This window comes from Urocitellus parryii, chromosome 10 (genome assembly GCF_045843805.1).
Source record: "Urocitellus parryii isolate mUroPar1 chromosome 10, mUroPar1.hap1, whole genome shotgun sequence".
NCBI classification, from domain to species: domain Eukaryota; kingdom Metazoa; phylum Chordata; class Mammalia; order Rodentia; family Sciuridae; genus Urocitellus; species Urocitellus parryii.
The window spans coordinates 55,732,471-55,755,259 of NC_135540.1; the positions used below are offsets into that span (position 1 = coordinate 55,732,471).

A 22,789-nucleotide genomic window follows, 5' to 3' on the forward strand; every position below is an offset into this window, starting at 1 on the left:
TTCTCTTGGCTTCTGTTCATGGCAGAATACAAACACATCCGTGTCAAGAGGAAGTCTGCCTCCTATGGAATCTTGTTCACATAATAAAGCTGGAACTCAGGCAGCTGCAGGCAGCAGAGTCTTCAGGGGTGTGTGTGTGGTGGGGTGCATTCCTACTGACACATGTGCCACCAAACTGGAGCATGAAAGTTCTGTCTTCAAGAAACAGTGCCAAGTTTGATTAAGACTCCATACCCAATTAATAAGAGAATACACAGTTACAGTACTTTGCATGCTATGCTGTACAAAAGAGCAGAGAGATTTTAAACAGGCTACATGGTCAATACCAACAATGTATTCAATTCAAATTGACATACAAAGTGTCTATTAATTTTTAAAGCCAATTAACATGCAAATGATAAACTAGATAAAGAAGCAATTGAAGAAATAAAGCATTATGGATTATGTGTGTTAATTAAAAAATGGATTTGCAAGGACTGCATAATCTCTCAGTATCTCCAAGTGACTCAGGCTTTCAAGGACTCTTATACATTTGGTTGAAATAAACATAATTCATAATTTATATTACCTATTGTGCTGCCCTACAGGATAGATATTAATAATTCTTACCTTAGCTGCAGTCACATAATATTACTTAGATAAGAGTCCTTCAATTTAAAGTTTTCTTTTGAAAAATACTTAATCCTTGATGATTTTAATGCAGGAAAGGAAAAAGCCATATTCTGCTCTAGAGGAAAATAAATAGCTAGTATCAAACTTGCTTCATATTTCTCTTTAACAATTTGAGCAATAAAGTGAGCCAGAATGAACATGGAGATGGTTTTATTAGGATTGATGTAAAGACAATAAAAATTGATTCAAAACTAGGAAAATTTCTTATATAGCACTTGCCTTTCATAAATTAAAAAAATGTATTTAAAGATGTACTCACATTTAGATGGATTCACACGTCTTTCCCACATGAACTCAAAGGTTGCATTTTCTAATATAATACTACATTTACTTTTTTCTCTTGTATATTCATATGAGGAGCATTAGAATCTACTTAATTTTTAAATTAAATAATTTAATTTAAATAGTTCATTCCAATTATTAACTATTTACATTTATGTAGGTATTTATTCATATTGTCATATATGAAATTCACATATAATTTCTAAGATATCATTTAATAAGTGTACACAAGTATATTTAGACATGTAATTCTAAATCTAAAAAGAGAAAGAAAAGAAAAAAGCAAGCAAGAGAGAGAAAGGAAAGAGGAAAGAAGGGAAATCAAAAGAAGAGAAGGGAGGATATAGGTGAAAATAAAGTGTACAAAAACTGGTTATTTCTGGGTGGTAGAATTTTGGATAATTGCTTTATCTTTGTAGTTCTCTGTGCTTTCCCAGACTTTCGGTCTATTGTTTATTAAAAAAAAAATTTTTTTTTTGGTACTAAGGACTGAACCCAGGGGAGCTATACCACTAAGTCACATCTCCAGCCCTTTTTATTTTTTATTTTGATACAGGGTCTAAGTGTCCAGGTTCCTTCAAACTTGTTATCTTCCTCCTTATCTCAAGTACCTGGGATTGCAGGTATGGACCACCATATCTGGCTTTAGGTCTTTTCTTGTTTAGAAAAATACATTATCACATGATAACTAATTCATTACAGAAAAAAATTAAAAGAACCTTAATTATTAAGTTGCTAAATTTTTTCCATGTTAGAGTCGTTTAGTGGAAGATCTAGGCAGTGACTTTGACCTCTGGTTTCCAACGTTTTCCCAATTCATGGTGTTTTTAATGACTTTAGAAAAGTCCTGCAAAATTCTTCAAATATATTCTCCATAATTCAGTGAAGCTTTTAAATTTACCTTATAGATGCCCCACCATCACTTTAGGAGTAGATTGGGAGAGAAGGAACAGGAGACTTATTGATTACAATGATAGAATGTGGTGGCTCCATATAGACTTATGATAAGCCTGCTAGGCCACAGAATTTGTTGGAACCCTTGCTATTTTCCAAACCAAAATATTTGGGTTGGAATTTAGCTATGTTATTTTACAGTTCTTCATATAAAAGAACTTTTGCTTTTGATAATAAATATGTACCATACTTCTAAAAACATAAGCCTTTTCAAAATCTGGCATGGAATCAAGATTGGCTTCCAAGATAAAAATAAATGATCAGCTTAACAGATATATGTTTAGTAGGATACAATAAACATAAGGAATACATGGGAGGGTAGACACCTGCTCAGCTTCCATAGCTTTAAAAGGCCATTTTTTTTCCTGACCCATCAATTTTCATTACATTGTACATATTGAATAACTTGGTTTCTGCTATGTTTAATAACATCCTTCAAAGTGTGCTATTTTTATTGTTCCAAATACTGAAAGCCAATTTATAAACATCTCTCAGACTGATTAAATTTATATAAATGCCCAATTCCAATTTTTCAAATATTGTGCTAAAAAATGGACTTACAGTACTCTGTGCAGCTGTCTTAGATGTTTTGCATCAATAAGTGCATGTTAGCAAATTTCTAACACCCAGAGTCAATTAATTCATAATGCATGAGTCACGTAATGTTTTTTGCTCCAGTGAGGCAGAACCCTAAAACTGAAAATATATTTTAAAATTAGGGAGAAGCAAGTAGACAAGAATATGTGCTTTAGGGACCCAGATGTTGGGCTGTATCATGTCAACTACCACTTATTGACTACTATAAGTCTCCAGGAGTTTTACAAACCACTTATTGACTACTATAAGTCTCCAGGAGTTTTACAAATGACATCTCCCTTTGTTAACAATAATCCTGCATAGGGGAAATCATTTCTGGCCATTCTGTATTTAGACAAACCAAGTTTCAAAGAGGCTAGGTAATGTTCCCTGAATCAGCTTCTAACAGAGGAAGCTGGACCATGAACATGGATGACTGGAACCATTGTGTGTCTCACTTGCATCATGCTGTTGGCTGAAGCCAGGGCCTAGGCGAGATTACCCAGGGAAAGAAAGTACCTGGGATTCTCAGCCCTCTTTTGAGTTGGATAAATGCTACAGTTGCTCTGGTTAGCCATGAAACACTTTAAAATGTTACACACACACACCCTTAAGTTCATCTGCAGATTCCCTAGGAAATCATTCTCTTAAGGTTAAGAATCCCTAAATAGGGCTGGGGTTGTGGCTCAGTGGTAGAGTGCTTGCCTAGCATGGGTGAGACAATGAGTTCAATCCTGAGCACCACATAAAAATAAATAAATAAATAAATAGTTATTTTAAAAAAAAAGAATCCCGAAATAGAGAAATAGAAACACTTGAGGGGTTAGAGAAGAGTATCTGAAAAGGAAACTAAGAAGGAACAGCATTTGAAACAAACAACAAAAAAAAAGAGAGTCCCAGAAATCAAGATGGATGGGTGTGTGTGTGTGTGTGTGTGTGTGTGTGTATGTGTGTGTGTGTGTGTGTGTGTGTGAGAGAGAGAGAGAGAGAGAGAGAGAGAGAGAGAGAGAGAGAGAGAGAGAGAGAGAAGAAAGAGAGAGAAGAGAGAGATGATTATTTTAGGACTGCAAGGATTCCAGAAGTTTTACTGTAATTGATGGAGCTGTGAGTCAAGGAAATTAAGACAAGAACAAGCTCCACAGATGTCAAGCAGGTGTCCTGCAAAGTGCCAATTCTGATTGGTTGCCTGGAATAATGTATTAAGAAAGCTGAGTTTAGGAAAAGAGTGCTGGGATTAATCAGCAATATCTACAGAAGGTAAAAAGTGGAAAGGGGATGTGGAAAGGATGTGTGCCAACACTTGCTAACCTGAGTAGTTAATTTAGTAACTGTGTAAAGGGAAGAAAAGAAAGGAGACGTAGAGTTGGGAAAAAGTGCTTCTTTGATCCTGTGGTAAGGTGCCAGGTAATTGTAAAGGTCTCTAAACTGACAGAAAACTGTTCCATTGGGAGAACAGAAATGGCTTGAGGAGCAAAATTAGTATGTAGAAGAACACAAAAGGAAGTACAGCAGGAGAATGAAGATTAGGAGAATGGATAGCACTTTACCTGAGCGGAGGAGAAACTGAAGACACAAACTTACATGTAGAGAGACAGAAGTGGAAATATTCCATGCCCCAAACCTCAAGGGACTCTGAGGTAGAAGTCTGTTGGGAGTGGGAAGAATAAGCTTGACAGCTTATTTATGTATTCACCTAATATACGTGAAGCACCTACTGCATGCCAGACATACAGAGTAAATAAAGTCCCTGCTATCCCTCTGGCAGGAGAGGCAAACATTAAGAGAAAGGTTTATAAATAAGGTGTTCATGGTGATGGAGAAAAATATCAGAGGATACAGAGAGGCCAGAGAATCCAGCGGGAGGGTGCTCTTTTACAGGGTGGTCACGGGAAGACTCAGAACAGAGGAGAAGAGACAAAGGAAAGAGCAAGAGGACATGCCCTGTAAGGTGGAGAGGGCTGTAACATACTCTAGTAACTGATGGCACGTCCAACCTGGAGTGAGTGACAGGAAAGGGAGAGGAGTCAAGCCATAGAAGGGAAGGGGCCAGGCCCCATGGACTATGCAGGTCATGATGATGACTTGACTTGAATCTGGAAGAGGCAGGAAGTCAAAGGAGAGGTGTTACGTGAGGAAGCAATACAATCTGAGGTGTTTGAAAAGGATCATGGTCACTCTGAAGAAAAAGCTGCAGGAGGAAATGGTGGACCTATGAAGAAAAGTCAGGAGGTTCCTCTAACATTCTCAATGAAAGATAAATGATAGCTATGCCCGCATAGTAGCAGTGGAGGAGGTGAAAAGCTGTCAGATTCTGGAGAAAATTTTGAAGATAGATTGAATGTGGGGTGTGAGGGAAAATAAAAGGAGAGATGGGAATGATCCCAAGGGTTGACTGGAGCAATCAAAGGAATGTGATGCCCTTTATCCTTTATGGGTATGCAGAAGACTGTAAGAGAAGCAGCTTTGAAGAATAGAGATGGAAATTCCAGAATTCAGTTTAGACACATTGAGTTTGAGATATACATGAGACATTCACGTGAAGGTCTTGAACTGACAGTTGGATATACAAGTCCAGAGTTCAGAGAAGTCGTCTGGGCTGAGCTATGCACAAGGGAGCCTTTGAAATACAGATAATATTTAAAGTCACAATATGAGGTCACCTAGCAAGGGAATGTAAAGAAGGAGAAAGATCCAAGGACTGAGCCCTTAAACATCCCATCATTCAGGGACTATAATGAAGAGATACAACCAGCTAGCAAGGCAGGCTGAGAAGTGGTGAGCCAGTCAGGAGGAGGACCCTGAGAGAGTGAGACCCAGAGAAGAGATGAGCAAGCAATGTATTTCAAGAAGAAATCAATCAACTGGTCAAATGTGGCCCTGAAAAAAATTGATCTGAACCCTGATCACTAAATTTATCATGCTGAAGATAACCAGTGATCCTGAAAAGAAAGCTCCAGCAGTGTGGTATAGAGATGCATACTTTAAAAGAAGAGAATAGGAAAATAGCCTTTGAGAAATATGGACTATTATTTCTAGGAGTTTGGTTATAAGGGGGAGGGAATGAATGGATGTGACAAAGAACTAGGACAGTGCAGGGAGAAAGAGGTGTGGTCAAGGAAGCTTGTGCTTTATGATGTTTTTAAGATGGAAAATATGGTGGCATAATTTTATGCTAATGGAGTTATCCAAAAGAGAGGGAAAATTGATGATACAGCAGGAGGGCAATTGAAAAGCAATGATCTTGAGCAAAGCAGAGGGGACTGGACCACTTTCAGAAACTTCTTTTTATTCTTTCCACATTTTTGTGATATGTCCACAAAGCTAGACTTAATAAATTCAATTGCATCAAGACTTTTATCAATTAGTAGAGGATTGATTTATTATTATTGGTTTTTACTGATAATGCTTAAACAGTTTTTTTAAAAACATGCTTTTTAATTTATTTCAACTGTTTTATGATTCTACCTCATATTTAATTAGTCTCAGTAATACATTTTATAAAAAAATAAAAGATATTATATTTATTCAATTAGGACTCAAAAACCACTTATGTAAACTTGGAATTTTTAATATATTCTGAATTTCCTTTTAATTCTTAGATATTGCCTTTAGACATGCTCACGGTGAGTTATCAGAGAAACTGCATGAATCACTCATCCCTACCTTTTCTGTAATAAAGCCAAAGGAACTTTACCAAGCAAGTCGCAACACTACAGGATGACAGTAGCTCTGTATACAGAGCACAGACAAAATGTCAGAGAAAGAACTCTTGTCCTTGGAGCCCTCAGGCAGCTCCAGCAGGATGGACTGGCCAGGTCTTAAAACTTCACTTTTCCTCCATCATCAAAGGATCTCCTTTGGATCAAATCAAGGTGCAGTTAGACCTGGCAGTCAAAGCCCTCGGCTCTAGCCTCTAGAGAGGCTGTTAGCCCTGTGACCTCCCTCCAATTGCTACCTGCTTCTGACCTTTGGAACACCGTTGTTGCTTCTGTCCCACAACCCCAAGTGGCCTTCTGCTCACTCCACTTATCAAAATCTCATCCATGATGAGGGGCTTATACCTCCTTCACAAAGCTGCACCTTCTCCCCTGTGGCAGAGAACTTCATTTCCTGTGACTATCCACGGATACTGTCTCAATTCTTTCATGACGTTACAATCTGTCTGAAATTACAGACCTTGGTGACTCATCTCTCCTACTAGGCTGCATGCTCCTTCAATGGCTAACGAGCATGGGGCAGTGCTAATGCTTTTTGTGAACTTCAGTTGGTGCCATGTAGAGCCCCACCTCACCGTTGTGGAAACTCAGAGAAACATTGAGGGACTTGCCCAAGATTACACAATCAGTGGAAATAACTGAGCTACAGACACCCAGTTCTGTTAGATCCTGGAGTCTACACTTTTCTAACTATGAGGTCATACCACACAGTCCTTGGGCAGTGAGAAACATATCATAAACATCTTACTGTAAAAATTCCTCCTTTTATGCATTTGTATTTAGTCAATATCAACTACTTAAATGTCAGGCACCACAGGGATGCTAGATAAACAAGAAAAAAAATAAGGTTTAGACCCTTTAATGGGGGACTTACAGCCACAGGCAACACAGAGACTCATAAATTCTTTCAGATTTCCTTATTTTGTTCCTATGCTTCCCAAGCGATTGGAAAACCTTGTAACAGAGGATCAGATTGTGAGAACTAGTTAAAATTCTCTCCTAATTAAAAAAGAATTGATTGTAATGAAAAATAAACCATTTTCTTTTAACAGGGAACATTATAATTAGTGATGCTGGGATTGAATTAGAAAATGTAATATTACTGAGAGTATTCTGAATACATTTCTTTTCTTCTGTAATACAAATGTTCTTGGTTGAGACAGAGAATGTAGCTTAGCATTTTTAGAGCCACTGGCTAAATTACCTCTATTGATGAGGCTCCCCAGGTTCTTTGTGAATGATTCTAAATAACTGCTAAGGGATAAAAGAAAGTGTTGCATGGCCTGTAGCCACAGCATGCTCAGGAGTCTACTGGGGAGAGAATGGAGCACATGGCCGCATGCACGAATGGCTTCATCTCCCACCTGGGGCATGGCTGACTGGCCCACTCTGAAATTGTATAAATGAAAGGAAGTAGGCTAAGGTGGACATTTGTATTAATAATTGGTGTGCATGAAGTAAATCAGGTTAGCCCACCAGGTCCTTCTTAAAGGTAGAAAGGCAGTACAAACCTTCAGAAATAAAGTCTGCTAAAGCCATCTTTTCAAAGCTTTTGACAAAATGCAAATCTCAATCATGTTATTTTTTATTTTTTTGAAAGGAGAGTTCAGGGGAAAGTTTCAGCTCTGTTCACACAGAACACATGCACGTATATACACATGCATGTGAACTCTTCCAAAGACTGTACAGGGACATGAAGCATGAACTAGGACATGAGCAATATGGAGACTCCTTACACACAAAGGCAGTCAAGGGACCTGGTTCCGCCATTAAGACGAGGGAGGATTTTTCACCAATGTCAGAGGGCAGGTGTAGTAGAGTTCCGGGCTCCTTGAGCTCCTGTGTAAATTCCCACATGAGCCATCTATAGTACAGTGGAATCTGGTCCCCTTGTTTACACAGTTTTGTTGCAATGCCTGGAGGGAGCAGTGTAAGGCACTTCCAACCAGGACACCGCGAGGTTAAGTATTTCAAATAAGCCATGATTCAGATTTTCAAAATTGTTCAGGAACTGATAGATTTGGAACATCTTTGCTTTATGATCCAAGAATATCACAAAGAATGAAACTTTAACGTGCCTGTTTTCTGATGTAGAAAAAAGTCAAGGTGTTTAAATTGTTTTCAACACCTCCTTTTCAGGAACAGCACATAGTAGGCAATAAGAAGAAATATTAAACCCATTTAATGATTCTGTAGAATCATGTTTTTCTCTAAACTTAGTAGAAAAAAATCCATTGTATTTTGATGGCAATACCCTTTACCCCAAACACACATATTATTCAGTCTTATGCCATTGCATAATAAATTTTGAATCTTACAGGTGTACAAACATTAATATTTTTTTATTGGTTGTTCACAAAATTACAAAGCTCTTGACATATCATATTTCATACATTAGATTGAAGTGGGTTATGAACTCCCAATTTTTACCCCAAATGCAGATTGCAGAATCACGTCGGTTACACATCCACAATTTTACATAATGCCCTATTATAACATTTGAATCCAAAAGGAACAAAATCAGTTACCAAGTTATTCAAGTATTTTAACTCAATTCAACAAGTAAATTCCCCAACCTTCTTTCAACCCCATTGCCATTTAAATTAAGATAAAGCCAGAGATTGACACAATTTTGAAGTCTAAATCAAGTAATTAAAGGATAATCAAGTAATTAAAGAATGTTATTTAAAGAATAGGAAATAAATTCCTTCCAAAGTGCTATTCTACTCCTTAACCCCACAAGTATTTAAGAAGCAAAAAATGTAATAAATAGTTCATGGCTAACTGAAACTCAAAAAACATCTTGACCTACAAATATTCACTTCTCTTAAGATCTGAAACCTCCATATGCACAAACAGAATGCTTATTCTAATCTATCTTCAGTGTCACTCAAGACATACTTGTGATGTCGTTTGTGTCAGGATGAGGAGAACAGAATAAGCTGTGAAAAATGTCATTTCTGGAAAATTTGTTGGCTATAGTTCAGCAAGAAATGAATCTTTCTAACAGATGTGACACAATGACTTTGATGAATTGAACTCTTTACTATATGAAGCATTTTAAAAGATATTCCCTTAGAAATGAATTAATTTAGGTGCAACATACTGAATACCATTATTCACTGTGTCCTTTGTCAATACTGCCAAATACTTCTATGTTGGTGTAGCAATGGCCCTCTTCAAAGTTCCACTTGAGCTTCATCTGCAGTTCATTAACTTAGAAAATGAAGACATAACTTGGATTCAATCTCTAAGATTCCCAACTACTAAACACTATAATTTTAGTGTTCTGTGAATTCTCAGACTTTCCATGGTTTGAAGATTAAAATCTTAGGAAGAGATTCTTCTAAAACTTTATTTTTCTCACTTAACAGAAAAGTTTGAGCTACCAAACATTCTGACTGAAGAGATAGTATCTTGGTTGATTTCTATAGATACATTATTTTAAAATTTATTAAGAATAAAAGTTTGCACATGTCAGATGTTAAAACTTAATACTCCCCTATGGGGTTAATATTCCATAGGCTAGATCTATCTATCTACACATTATATATATAATAAATTTTATATATATATAATTTATACATATATAATTATATATATGATTTATATATACTTCTACATATATTATATATATTATATATAATATATATAACTATACATATACATATATACATATATGGATAAGTAGCTAAAGTTTTATATAAGTAATCCATATTATAGAGCTCCATAAGATAAAATGAATGGATAATGTCAAACATTCAGCTATTTTTGGTTATAAAGTAAAAATTCTGAAGATTGCCAGTCACGATGGTGCATACCTATAAACCTGCAACTCAGGAGGCTGACAGGAGGATCACAAGTTTGAGGCCAGCCTCAGTAACTTAACAAGCCCCTCAGCAACTTAGTGAGACCCTGTTTCAAAATAAAAAGTGTTGAGTGTTTAGCTCAATGTTAAAGCACCTTCGTGTTCAAGCCCCAGTATCAAAAAATAGATTTTTTTTTGAAGGTCTGCAATTTAGGATACCATTTAGAGACCACTCTTGGTATGCTAAAGTATTTAAAATCCTAGCCAGTACAGAGTGAGGCAAGGTGAAAATACCGCACTAAGAGCTGTTCTTTTGCGAGAGATTCATCATGCTGATTTTAATAGTATGCCACCTTTCATAGCTGCTGTCAGTCAACAAAAGCAGGATGTAGTGAGGAAATACTTCACACTTGAAATGATGCTCACTTCCAGTCCCGGAACAAGAAATCTCCTAATGTAACCCATCGCCCTGACTGCTTCCAAACTCTTCCCAAAAGGAATGCTTCTATGGCCCATGAAGCCTAATTTACTGACATTATAAGAGTGTTAAAATCATTGAAAGTCCTAGAGTAGGCTGCCTCTTGGTGATCACCCTATTTTTAGGGCAAGAGAAAGAAGACCTAACACTACAGAGAAAAGGAAGGTCAATTTCCAGTGATAATTTACATGCATGAAAACGTTCTGTTTAATTTATTTTTAACAGAAACCTAGAGAATGGAGTAATTAGTTTTCTGAGTTTCTAGAAAGTATGAAAAGTTCTGAAATAAAGTATGATATGAAAGAGGGATGAAAGAAATTGACCACTTTTTTAAGGATACTTTTTAATGACAAAATAAAAGCCTTCCCTCCTCACAATGATGAATAGGAGGTGGTTTCCCAATTCAAATTCATTTGCCTTGTGTTTTTGATTAAATATCTGCACATAGGAAACTTCATATTATAAGAAATATACAATCTCTGTAGTGAGTTTCCTATAAATTATGATATTTGATACAAGGTCAAGCCATTTTTCATTTTGTTCCAACGATCTGAAATTGCCATCAGCTTATTTACGTTCTCCAAACTCTCTTCTAAACTCTATTAACATCACCAAACTCAAGTTTAAAAAGGGAATTTCTACGCCCTCTAAAGAGGGGAAGCTAATTCCTCTGGGAAAATAACATTCTTAACAAATAAAACCCAGGGGAATCTCGTCAGGCAAAGGGATAAATCCTCATCTTTCACACGACTTTCAAACTAGTAAACAATACGAGAATTCTAAAATAGTTTCTTTTCAACTCTTGCCATATAATGTACAAAGTAAGTTTGTATGCAATGGCAACTCCCAGATCAACTTTCCAGACATGGAGATTCAGTGATTAGAGGCTTAACTTTAATATGCAAAGTAGAGGGTTGGATGGAGGTGGAGGGGGCGTCAGGATAAATAATCCACACAACTGGAAGTGGAAGTTTAGGTCATTTCCTACCCAAGGATATATATAGGGCATATTGGATAATGGTCAGACTACCTGAAAGGAAACCACAAGCTGATTAGTTCCACTCCAAGGGATGGTTTTTAAAAACTAGTTCTTATTCTTTACCATTGATTAGAAGTCTAAATGGAAGGCTACATATGGTGAAAGATATATACATTCAGCCGTTACCACAGAAGGGCGATAAATTATCTGGGGTGCCTGCAGAGAACTCTCTAATCCACTCTTTCAACTTCCACTCTCACCTGTGAAAAAGCCTGAGACTGTATGCCAATTGGTTGTTAATAATGCTCTCTGGAAGGGAGCAAGTTGAAATGGTTCCCAAAACTGCAAATCAAGAGACCAAGTATGTGTGTCTACTACTGTTGAATGAAATTATATATCAGAATAAAAGACCATGTCTGCAGTACAGGGCTCAAGTATGCTTTCATGTGCACTATAAAATCCATGGGCCCTGGGCAGCACAAAGCTCTGGAATGCTTATATTTCTACTCCCAGAAGAATAGCCTAACATAGAAGTAGTTAACGGAAGTCTCCAAAAGGAAGTTTGTGATATGAAATTTAAAATAATTGTTTTTAAATTTGTAGTTTCCAGATTGGGTTTCTACTATGCCTGCCAAACCCTCCCCTTCTTTTTCTGTGGGTTAGCTACACAAATATGGATTTCATTTGGATATTCATAGAAGGAAGTGGTGATTCAGCCACTTGGTGCGGATGCTCTAGTTTTTCCTTCTCCACTCTCTCCTCTTTGCCCACAGAACACTGGGAGGTGGGACAGGTCCAGAGCCAGGAGAGAACTGTGGGGGGAAGAAGTCAGGAGGAGCCAGCCCCTCGCCTCTGTGGCTTGGTCTGCAGCCCAGGATGCCTGACTCAGACCTCCTGACTGATGCACCCCTCAGTTCCTGGGCACCCCCGACTGCCCCAGGACTGTCCTTTATCCTCCCTCTTGATACAGGCTCCGGGCAGCAGAAATGCCATCACCAACCACTCTATCTTAAATACAGGTTTCAAATTCTGGGTTTTCTGGAAATGTTTCATCCTCAAATGTGTCAAATAGATCATCTTGTAGCTGTTCCCACAGAAGTGTGCGTCTGCATTTATTTGCTGCAGAAAGGTCAGATACAAGCATTCAGAGCTCATGTTCTGCCTACCTGCCATTTAGAATCTGGGCTAGTCAGCTCTGTGTCACCATGCCCAAATATCTGACAAGAACGACTTAGAGGAGGAAAAGTTTATTTTGGCTTATATTTCTAGGGATTTAGTCATGGTTGGCTGACTCGATTGCTGTGGGACCAAGGTGAGGCAGCGCATCATGGTGGAAGGACATGGCAGAAGAGCGCTACTTACTTCATGGTGGCTGGGAAGAAGAGGGAAGAGGGGAAGGGACCGAAACCTTCCAGAGCATACCCTCAGTGACCTACCTTCTCCAGCCATGCCCCACCTGCCTGTAGTTTTTCCTTTTTATTTTTGGTACCAGGGATTGAACTCAGGATCACTCAACTACTGAGTCACACCTCCAACCCTATTTTGTATTTTTGAGACAGGGTCTCACTGAATTGCTTAGCACCTCGCTTTTGCTGAGGCTGGATTTGATCCTCCTGCCTCAGCCTCCTGAGCCACTCAGATTATAGGCGTGAGCCACCGCACCCAGCTCTGCCTGTAGAACATTCAAACTAGGATGGACTGGTTGGATTATAGCTCTCACAATCCAATCATTCTACCTCCAAATACTCCTGCATTAACACAGGAGCTTTTGGGGGATATATCACATCCAAACAAAAACAGGATCTATGTCCTTTAAGCCTATCACTCCCCTTCTCTGAGTTCTACTAACAGCTATGTGAAGTAAAACAGAACAAAGCTCTCTGCCCACCTACCTCATAGGGCTGTGTTGTCAAATGATCAATAGGAAACGGTTTAGGCATCTAACGTCTAATTGCATTACTGTTAGCCAGGAATGGGTGTCACGTTAAACAAGCATAATCTTACCCCCAAAGTTACAAAGTTATTCACATGGAATATGAAAGCTAAATCATGGAAAGGGGTAATGGAAGGAGGAGGAAACGATTTAGAATGGGAAGAAGAAAGAAATATAGGACAAGGGTGAGTGTACATCTGTCATGTTCAGTAGGGATCTGAAAAAGCCGAGTTTGAAGCGGTGTTTATTTTAAAACATCAGTGTAGAAGGATTATTAACTTTTTGTGTCAGGTTGATTAGGCTCTGGTGCCCAGCTGTTTGGACAAACACTAGTCTAGATGCTGCTGGGAAGATATTTAGTAGATGTGATTAGCATTTATACTCAGTAGACTAAGTAGAGTAGATTTCCCTCAATAATGTGGGTAGGCTACAACCAGCCAGTGAAAGGGCTTGTGAGCAAAAACTGAGGTTTTTCCTAGAGAAGAGGGAATTCTACTTCAAGATTCAGCAGAGAAATCTTGCCCGAGTTTCCAGCCAGCTGGCCTGCATACAAATTTTGGATTACAATTGTGTGAGTCAATCTCATAAAATAAATCTCCCTACATATTTAGGTTTCCTACTGGTTGTGTTTCTTTGACAATCCTGACTGATAAAATCACCAAGGTCATTTTTATTAGGAAGCCCATTGATCCTTTTTAAAAAAAAACTCCTTTGGCATTTTGCAGGAGCACCAGCACTCCAACCACGCCAGCAGCTCAGCGTGAAGAGACTAAAACCCCCAGTGCATACTCATTTGTGTCACAATGGGAACAGCTTGGAATCTCTACTCCATATCTTACCAATAATTCAAACCCCAAATATTCAAAACTGAAATCTATTTTTCTCCCTAGAAGTCTCCTTTTCTTGGGTTTCTGCCTCTGCAGTGTCCTTCTTTGCCCTCATTGGAGAATCATCCTCAATCTCTTCCTCTGGGACACTCCTCCCATCCTCTGTATAAATCCTGAAAGTCTCCCTGATACCTTCTCAGTGGAAGACCTCCACCTCCTGCTTCCTCTGCTCTTGCTTCTTTATTCTCTGTCCCAATGGCATGGCCCAGATTCCACCTGAGAGGGACTCAAGAGTCACCCCCACTGCTCGCTCGTCTTCACTACTCTACCTAGCTGTGCATCTCACCATTTCGACCTCATCAACGCCCTTCAATCTGCCCCATCCTCTGCATCTGCCCTGCTACCATTCTTCCACCCCATTCTATTTCCCACCTTAATAGCTGCGATACTGTCCTGATCATCTTTCTCTTCCCATTGCTCCTCCACCTTGGCCTTTAGCATGAGTGCTCTTCCCCAGCCATGCTGCTGCTCTCCTGCTTAACTGAGTCGCTCAGAGACAGTCTACGTTTAGGGAAACAAATTAGCCTGCATCCGCATTTCTTCATCCGCATTTCTTCACCTGACTTCACACCATAAGAACATCAGGGATCACGCTTCACATTTCATGAAAGTGAACCTAAAAGTGCTCATCCTTTTATCACAGAGTCCTTATTAAAGATCAAACTTCAGTGTGAAACAAACAGGAATATGAGACAACATAGATAACCAGTATTGTTCCTAGTTAAGGAGGTTTCCTTGTTCCTAATTCTGTTACCGATGAAAAGCCATGAAGCCATTCAGTGGCCAGAGAAACAGAAGAAAATGCCATAGCAATGTGGACTAGTGTTTAAACATGTGGAAAGTGTTTAAAATCAAAAGCCTTTATGAAGTTACCTGGCAGGCCTGGTCTCACCCCCTGGAATTAATCCATTAAATCCCAAGTTTTCAATTTTGCAAAGATTTAAATGAAATCAACACAGGTGCATCAAAATAGAGCTAATGTATTAATATTATAACTATAATATTATAATATGTACTATATTTAAATTTTTATAGATGTTCCAGATCTGGAACAATAAGAAAAGATGGGCTAAACCCCCATTGTGCTTATAAACCATCCCTCAACTTATTCGTTTTGTTTTTTGGTACTGGGAACTGAACCCAGGGGTACTTTCCCTCTGAGCAACATCCCTAGTCCTTTTTATTTATTTATTTATTTTAATTTTGAGACAGGATCTCGCTAAATGCTGAGAGTCTCATTAAACTGTTGAGGCTGAGGTAGTCCTCAAATTTGCAATCCTCCTGCCTCAGCCTACTAAGTCACCGGGTTTATAGGCATGTGCCATCATGTCCAGCTTGCTCTCTATTTTAAATCTCTTCCTTCTTTTTTTTTTTTTCCTAGTTGGGTTTCTAGTGATAGTAGTTTTAATGAATATTCTTTAAATTGTAACAGAGGTCATGTATCTATATACATCTCTCTGGGGATTCTTAAGAAATTATTTCCAGATAGGATATCAGAGATTTCCCTAATTTGTTTACCTTTTCTTCTGAGCTCACAACTATATCTCCCTAAAAGTTAGATAGGAATCTGATTTGACTCTCTTCAAAGGAATGTGATTGGAAGTGATACAAACCAAAAAAGTGTATGTTTCCAATATTTTTGCTCAAAAAAACCCCTCCCTTCTGACCCTCTACTCTCTTATCTATTTGATGGCTATAGGTCCATGCCCAGGAGACCCTTGGAACCCACATGTTGATGTTGGCCGAGTCTCCATTCATCTGGGTCCCTGAAAGGAGAATTGCCCCTAACCATGTATAAGACATGAATCTTTATTGTGGTAAGCCAGTAACATCTCAATGTTTGTCTGCTACAACAATTTAAATTATTCTAAAACAGATGGTATTCAGAAATACCCCACAACAAAAACCAATGTTGCAAAGAAAAATAACATTTAAACTTGCATATCTATTTCTCTTCTTTCTTTTTTCTTTTTCCACTTCAACATGCTTCAATTTATCACAGTTCAAATGTAAACTTAGTAATTGTCATTGCCACTTTCAGAATTCTAAAGTTCTTCTTAACCTGGCATACAATCTACAGAACCAATAGCAGAGGAAGAATTAAGGCAAATCACTGCTAAACATTGACCTCACCAAAAATGGCACCTGAACCACTCAAAAGAACAGAAATGACATACTGGGAACCTCCCAGTAGTTGGTTTATAATAATATTCCTTTTTTTCTCCCTCTATTCTAGAAGGCAAATAAAACCTGCCATAGACTATTGTCATTCTATTATAATTTCATCCCCAAGTAGCCTTCAATGACATATTAATTCTCCAGTTTTTCATTTCTTTAGCTTGTCCTGGTGATTGGATTTATCTTGCTATCTTGGTATGTTGTAATGATACTACCTCCTACAGGACAGATCGTTTGCTCTTTCCATCAACAACGGTACCCTATTATTACAAGAGAAGAGTCCCTACCCATTCAAAGAGTCAAAAGAGAAACAAAAATATTTTCATGATTAAGCAGCAATATAAGAAAGAAGTAAGTATAGGAACTTTTTATGAGAAACTTCAAGAAAATAGGTTTCTTGATTCAAGAGACAAATGTCACACTTTATAGGATTGGCTTCCATTAGATGATTCATCATAAGTTAGTTTTAAATAACTGGTAGTAATAAAGAACACATACAAGTTGTGAGATCTACAAGCAACTAAGGAGAGTGTGATATGAACCATACACAATAGAGGATAAAATAACTGCAAAATAGGTGGTAACATTTAGACCTTACTGTTGAAAAACCTCTTGTAGAAATATGGGGACAGTGAGCTTTTAAGAGAGATAAGCCTATGTTCAAATTCCAGACCTACCTCCTGCTTGATGTGCATGTTTGATCAAATTACTCAAACAGCCCAAACCTCAGTTTCCTCCTCTGTAAAACACGTGTAATAAATTTCTAGGTCACAGGGGTGGAATGAGAACTGGTAGGTAATGTGACATATGGTAGGTAGTTGCTATCGATTGTGGTTATATCTGGAAAAGATTTACTTTATTAAAAATCATATAGATTTCTTTTTTTTCAATTTGAAGTAGAAATGTCAGAGTTTCTTCTGAACATTCTACGGAGACTTCTCTTCCTAATTCATTTACCACATTGGCAGAAATAGCACTGTAAGCTTAACTTGGCCGAGTCTGCTTCATTCATCTGTCAACAAGATTCTAAGGTTCAAACCGAGTTGACAATTGTGGAAGGTGGATGGAACGGAACTGCTGTGCAATGGCGTCATGTTTCACACCTCAGAGGGTTCTTGCTACCAACAATAACATCATATCTCTGTCAGTCAAGCATAATTATAGGGCTTGATAGACTGATACCAATAAAACAGCCAGTTAAAAAAGGTCTCCTGACTCCCTTCCAGCTGCATGTATAGGACTTGCTTGATTCTGTGACTCATGAATAGTACAATGGTACTTCCCTTTGGGACAAAAGGACAGAGGGACTGCACCCCCTCCTGACTCTGAAAATCAGAACAGGAAGAAAATTGGCTCCATCTGAAAACACTGAAGTTATTTCGTAAATTTTTTATCAAACCCTTTACTTCTTATTTCAATATGAATATATTCTAAAGATATCTAAAATAGGAGTGCAATTTCATAGTCAGGAACACAATGGTCAGGCATATCATCATTTTTGCAAGTAACAGTTGTCACATTTGAGTTAGACACTCAAAAAGCCTGCATAGGGTCCTTTAAAGCATCATGCTTATACTTGTTACCTTTATGAGAAAGAAAACAGAAAAAAGTATTTGCTACTCACATTAAAAAAATTACATATATTGTCATAAAAGTGGCCCATTGCAGCCATTTATAGCAGAGACTCCTATGGTAGTAACATGTTTTTGTCAAAATGGACAAGGTTGAATAGCTTCTTGTAGAGAAAATTGATACATGGGATCTAATGCAAGTTGCATTTCAAGCTTTAAATTATAAATGATCTCAACATGGAAGAATATGGAAACTGACAAGAGAAACATATAATTACATATCCACACATAATTCTAGAGTGACATATGCAAGCTTTCCAAAATATATCAAATGAAGATATAAATGCAAGGTTGCTAAACTAAATTTTATCATTATGTATGATTTTCTTTTTTTCTTTCTTTCTTTCTTTCTTTTTTTTTTTTTTTTTGTTAAGTCTTATTTGTTAATCTTACTTGAGACCATTACATTGGGAGGGCGAAGAAAATCAGATGACTTGACTCTTTGTGATAATGAGGGACAATGTGATCTGCCATCCTCCCCTTGGGACAACCAGTCTGTTGCTGTTTGTTCCTTCAGAGCCATGCCCTAATGTCATCTTTTGTATAATGAGAAAGTGAATGACAAGAGAATCACATCAGGATCCTCAGTGACACTTCATGATCCTTCTGTTCACAGGAAGCCACAGTGCCTCCCATGCTCAGGGCCTGAGGAAGTTTATTTACTTGCCATAAATTATATGCCAAGAAGCAAGATTATTCAACTTTTCAGATGACCTTGGGACTTTATGTTTAGAGTACAGAATGATGGCAAGAGCATTTGTGATTAAAATGGCAAACAATATCTTGATGCCGTATCCAGTATCTTATTTGGAGAGTATGTTAGTTACCCCACAAAAGCTAGCTTTTCCTTGCTGTGGCCAAAAATGCCTGACAAGGACAACTTAGAGGAGGAAAAATTTATTGGGGGCTCATGGTTTCAGAGGTTCAGTCTGTGGTCAACAGAGTCCTTTGCTCTGAACCCAAGATGAGGCAGAACATCGGTGGAAGGGTGTTACCAAGGGAAGCTGTTCCCCTCATGGTAGTCAGGAAGCAGGGAGAGGAAGGGAAGGGGCCTCAGGAAGACAAACTCATCAAAAGCCCTCCCCCAATGACCCACCTCCTCAAGTCAGACCCCACTGGTCTATAGTCACCACCCAGTCAGCCCAGTCAAACTAGGACAGATCTATTAGGTTACAGCTCTCACTACCCAATCATTTCATTTCCAAACATCCCTGCATTAATGCAAGAGCTTCGGGGTTTTAGGGGACACCTCATATTCAGAGCATAACATGGAGATAGCTGAGTGATATTTTAAAAGACACAAAATCGGGGAGATTATTTTTTTTCTAAAAATGAAATTATATAAACTGACAGATATCAGTTCATAGAAAACAAGGAGAAGGAAAAGCTATACATAAAATTAAAAGGATGCTAAAATTAGGAGGAATAAGATCACTAGAAATTAAAATCATCAATAATTGAATACTGCCTTTATATAAATATGTTGTTAATAACTATCTAATCATATTGCTATTGTTCATTATTTACTCATTCATATTTACTCAGATATAAGAAACATCATGGAAATTTGTTATAAAGTCACTTAATTTGTACCTCCAAAGCAAATTTTAATAGAAAGCAGATAGTTCTTAGAAGTCATGGATAGGGTTTAGAAATTAGAGTCTCAACCAGATTTCATTAAGAGATATTTAACCTACAAGGGCCATATGATATAGGATTCTAGGTACTATGGTAACATCCACTGTATTAGTAAAGATAGCATAGTTGATATTTTGTTTTCCTCTCTTTTCTCCCACTGAACATTATTGGAATGATAACATCAGAGGGTTGTTGAGAACAAAATGAAATTACATGTCTAAAGTGCCTAGGCTATAGCCTGCTGTATATTTAATAATGCTAGTTCTCTTTCCTATATTTAATAACACGAGGACAATGGAAATCTTTAAGTCGAAAATTTGGACTAATAGATAGCTAAGAAAGCAAGTGCTACTTGAATTTTCAAAGAATCAAAGAAGAAATATTAGTACCCTGGCAGAAATGAGATTTGACTATCTCTCCACATGGTAAAAATGTATGTTACACAAAAATGTCTTGAACATGCTACTCTAGCTGTAATCTCTGGTTTTTTTCCTGGATAGTAGTGGTTTATTTCTAGTTTTAAAGACAGAGGCTTAAATAGGAAGCCAAAGAGTAAAGACTCCTAGACCCAGAGTATGCCATCTGCCTAGCATTAAGCAAGAGCTGAAAGTCAGTTACAGAAGCAAAGACTTTCTGACCGTGATTTATGTTCCATCCTTGAACGTGACAGGAAGACTGCAAAAGATATTTGGAAGCCAATGCTTCCTCTGAATCAAGTAAATGAGTATATGCTAAGCCCCTCTCCCCAGACCATGCTGGCCTGTTAGGTAAGTTGCCAATATGGAGTCTTTGAATCCTGCAGCAAACTGGCTATCTGGGATGAGAAAATATCTCAAGGCCAATGATCATTGCTACTGTAAAGGCACAGTGCACAGAATAAACTCTGGGGTCAGACAAGAGATATCCAGGATATTACTCAAAAACACATCTAGCTCAAAGCTGACAAGATAATCTGTTCCTGTGAGTGCAAAGCAGACTGGAATGCTAGAGCTATGACCTACTCAAGGAAAGAAAAAAAGAGAGTGAAACTCTCCAAGGGCTCCATCTCAGGCTCTTTATGCAGGCAAAGCTCCAACAGACTTCAAAGGGAGTGTTGCTAAGGAGGGAGGCCTGGGCCAAGCCCACAGGGGGTATCACTTCCGAGATCCTGTTGCCATCTACATTTGGTGGACTGGCAAATGCAAATATTTCAGATACGAGTTTAAACAGATGAAAAAAGAAGTGTGAAATAGCTTGGAGATTTGCTTGCAAAAGAAACCTCAGAATTCCAGGAAAAGTATTTAAAATTGGAAGCTTCTTAAGTTATCCCCAATGTCCCAAGTGAGTAATTGGTGTGATAAAGGATCAAAAATTAAATTGTGTTTTAAACGGTTACCTATTGCACTCCAATCTCCAACATATCACATGATCCCCAAATTGTGAAAAAACAAACAAACAAAAATTCTTTCAAACTTAAGTACTCCTAAAAGGTCAACAGCATGTTTCTAGTTGAAACGTAGATAATATTTTGATGCTTTAACCAAATTTTAACATACATGATGCTGATTAATGTAGAAGAGCCCAAGTCATCAAATATACTTACAGGAGGACCTGTAGGGTAAGGGGTGGGGAGAGAAGAAAAAGAAAAAGGGAGAGATGAATTAGTGAGTGTGCAAAATGCTAAGATTAAATAAAAGCTTGAAAGATCTTCATCATTCTCATCACAATACAAGGGACATGGAGGTTACTAAGAACTCAGTGATTATTGGTCATTTTGTTCTAGATATGGACTTTTTTAGGTCATGAGCTCTTTGAGACCATCTCAGAAAAATGCCTGATACTGGCACAAAAAATTACATATAATCTCATGGGATTTTCAGATTTCTCAAGATCTGTTTGTCAATTACTGAGAGGGCCACCATTTTTTGGGGGGGAGGGCAGGGGAGCCAGTACCTGGGATTGAATAGGGATGCTCAACCACTGCGCCACATCCCCAGCCCTATTTTGTATTTTATTTAGAAACAGGGTCTCACTGAGTTGTTTAGCACTCCCAGTTCCTGAGGCTGGCTTTGAACTTGGGATCCTTCTGTCTCAGCCTCTCAAGCCAATAGGATTTCAGGCATGCTCCACCATGCCTGGCCAGTTATCTTAAGTGAAGTCTGTTCTATTATAAGTTTCGATAAAATATGAATCAAGAAAATCTTTGGTTATTTAAGACAGACCAGTTAATGAGAATTGATATCTAATTTCTTGAGTTAGGTAAAACAGCCAAATCAGAAATGTACCTGTGATTTGTTTTAAGAATCCTTTTCATTCTTAATGAAAATACAATACTGTCAAAACATAAAAGACTAACTCCTAGTGTTTCTGCCAGGGTTTCATTAAAACTATGGATTCTCTTCAAAACCCAGGCAAAGTCTAAGAAAATCTCAGTATTTCCTGCACTATATGTTCAATTAAAGCACCAATTCTAAGTAGCAAAGAAGTTGAGAATTGATTTTTATGTTTCCAATAAAACTTTGCATAAGCATAAAATTTTCTTTTTCCCTTGAATGCTCTCTTTCTTATGACAAAAACGTCATTTCCATAATTATGTGACTTCAGCAATATTTAGTCACTTCTTTTACCTCAAATTTATAAAGCAGCCTATTAAAAAAGTTTGCACTTGGTGAAGGGATACCTTTACAAGTTTTCAATTATTCAGTTTCAATGAGGTTGAAAGATAGCTTTTGAGGATACTTTTAAAGAAATCCAGCAGCTATATGGCTCACATTAATGAATTTTCATAATCTCTTTTTAATTTGACAGTTCTTTTCAAAACGGAAAAGGAAATGAGACCTCCCCAATCTCCCAATTAATCTGCTGTCTGCTCCTCCTGGGTTAGTCTCCTAAGGTTTCAACACTCAGTAACTGACCATTTTGAATACTAATAAACAACTTACAGAAAAAAAAAATTCACAGCATGTTACAATCAAACTTTAAATTACCTTACCATGAAAGTAGGAACTAATGAGCTGATAAAAACTTCATCTGGCCATTTACATTTTGGGGATCTTAGACTTCATAAAACAAAATAGT

At 37.8% G+C, this 22,789-nt stretch overlaps 1 protein-coding gene across 2 annotated transcripts in view; it reads right to left on the reverse strand.

Moving 5' to 3' along the window:
• Col25a1 (collagen type XXV alpha 1 chain) overlaps positions 1-22,789 on the reverse strand; it is a 442,307-nt gene that overhangs the window by 181,359 nt on the left and 238,159 nt on the right. For both annotated transcript variants that reach the window (XM_077803433.1, XM_077803434.1), the window contains exon 4: positions 21,315-21,322. In XM_077803433.1, coding sequence (XP_077659559.1) covers positions 21,315-21,322 — 8 coding nt within the window. The remainder of the gene's footprint in view (positions 1-21,314; positions 21,323-22,789) is intronic.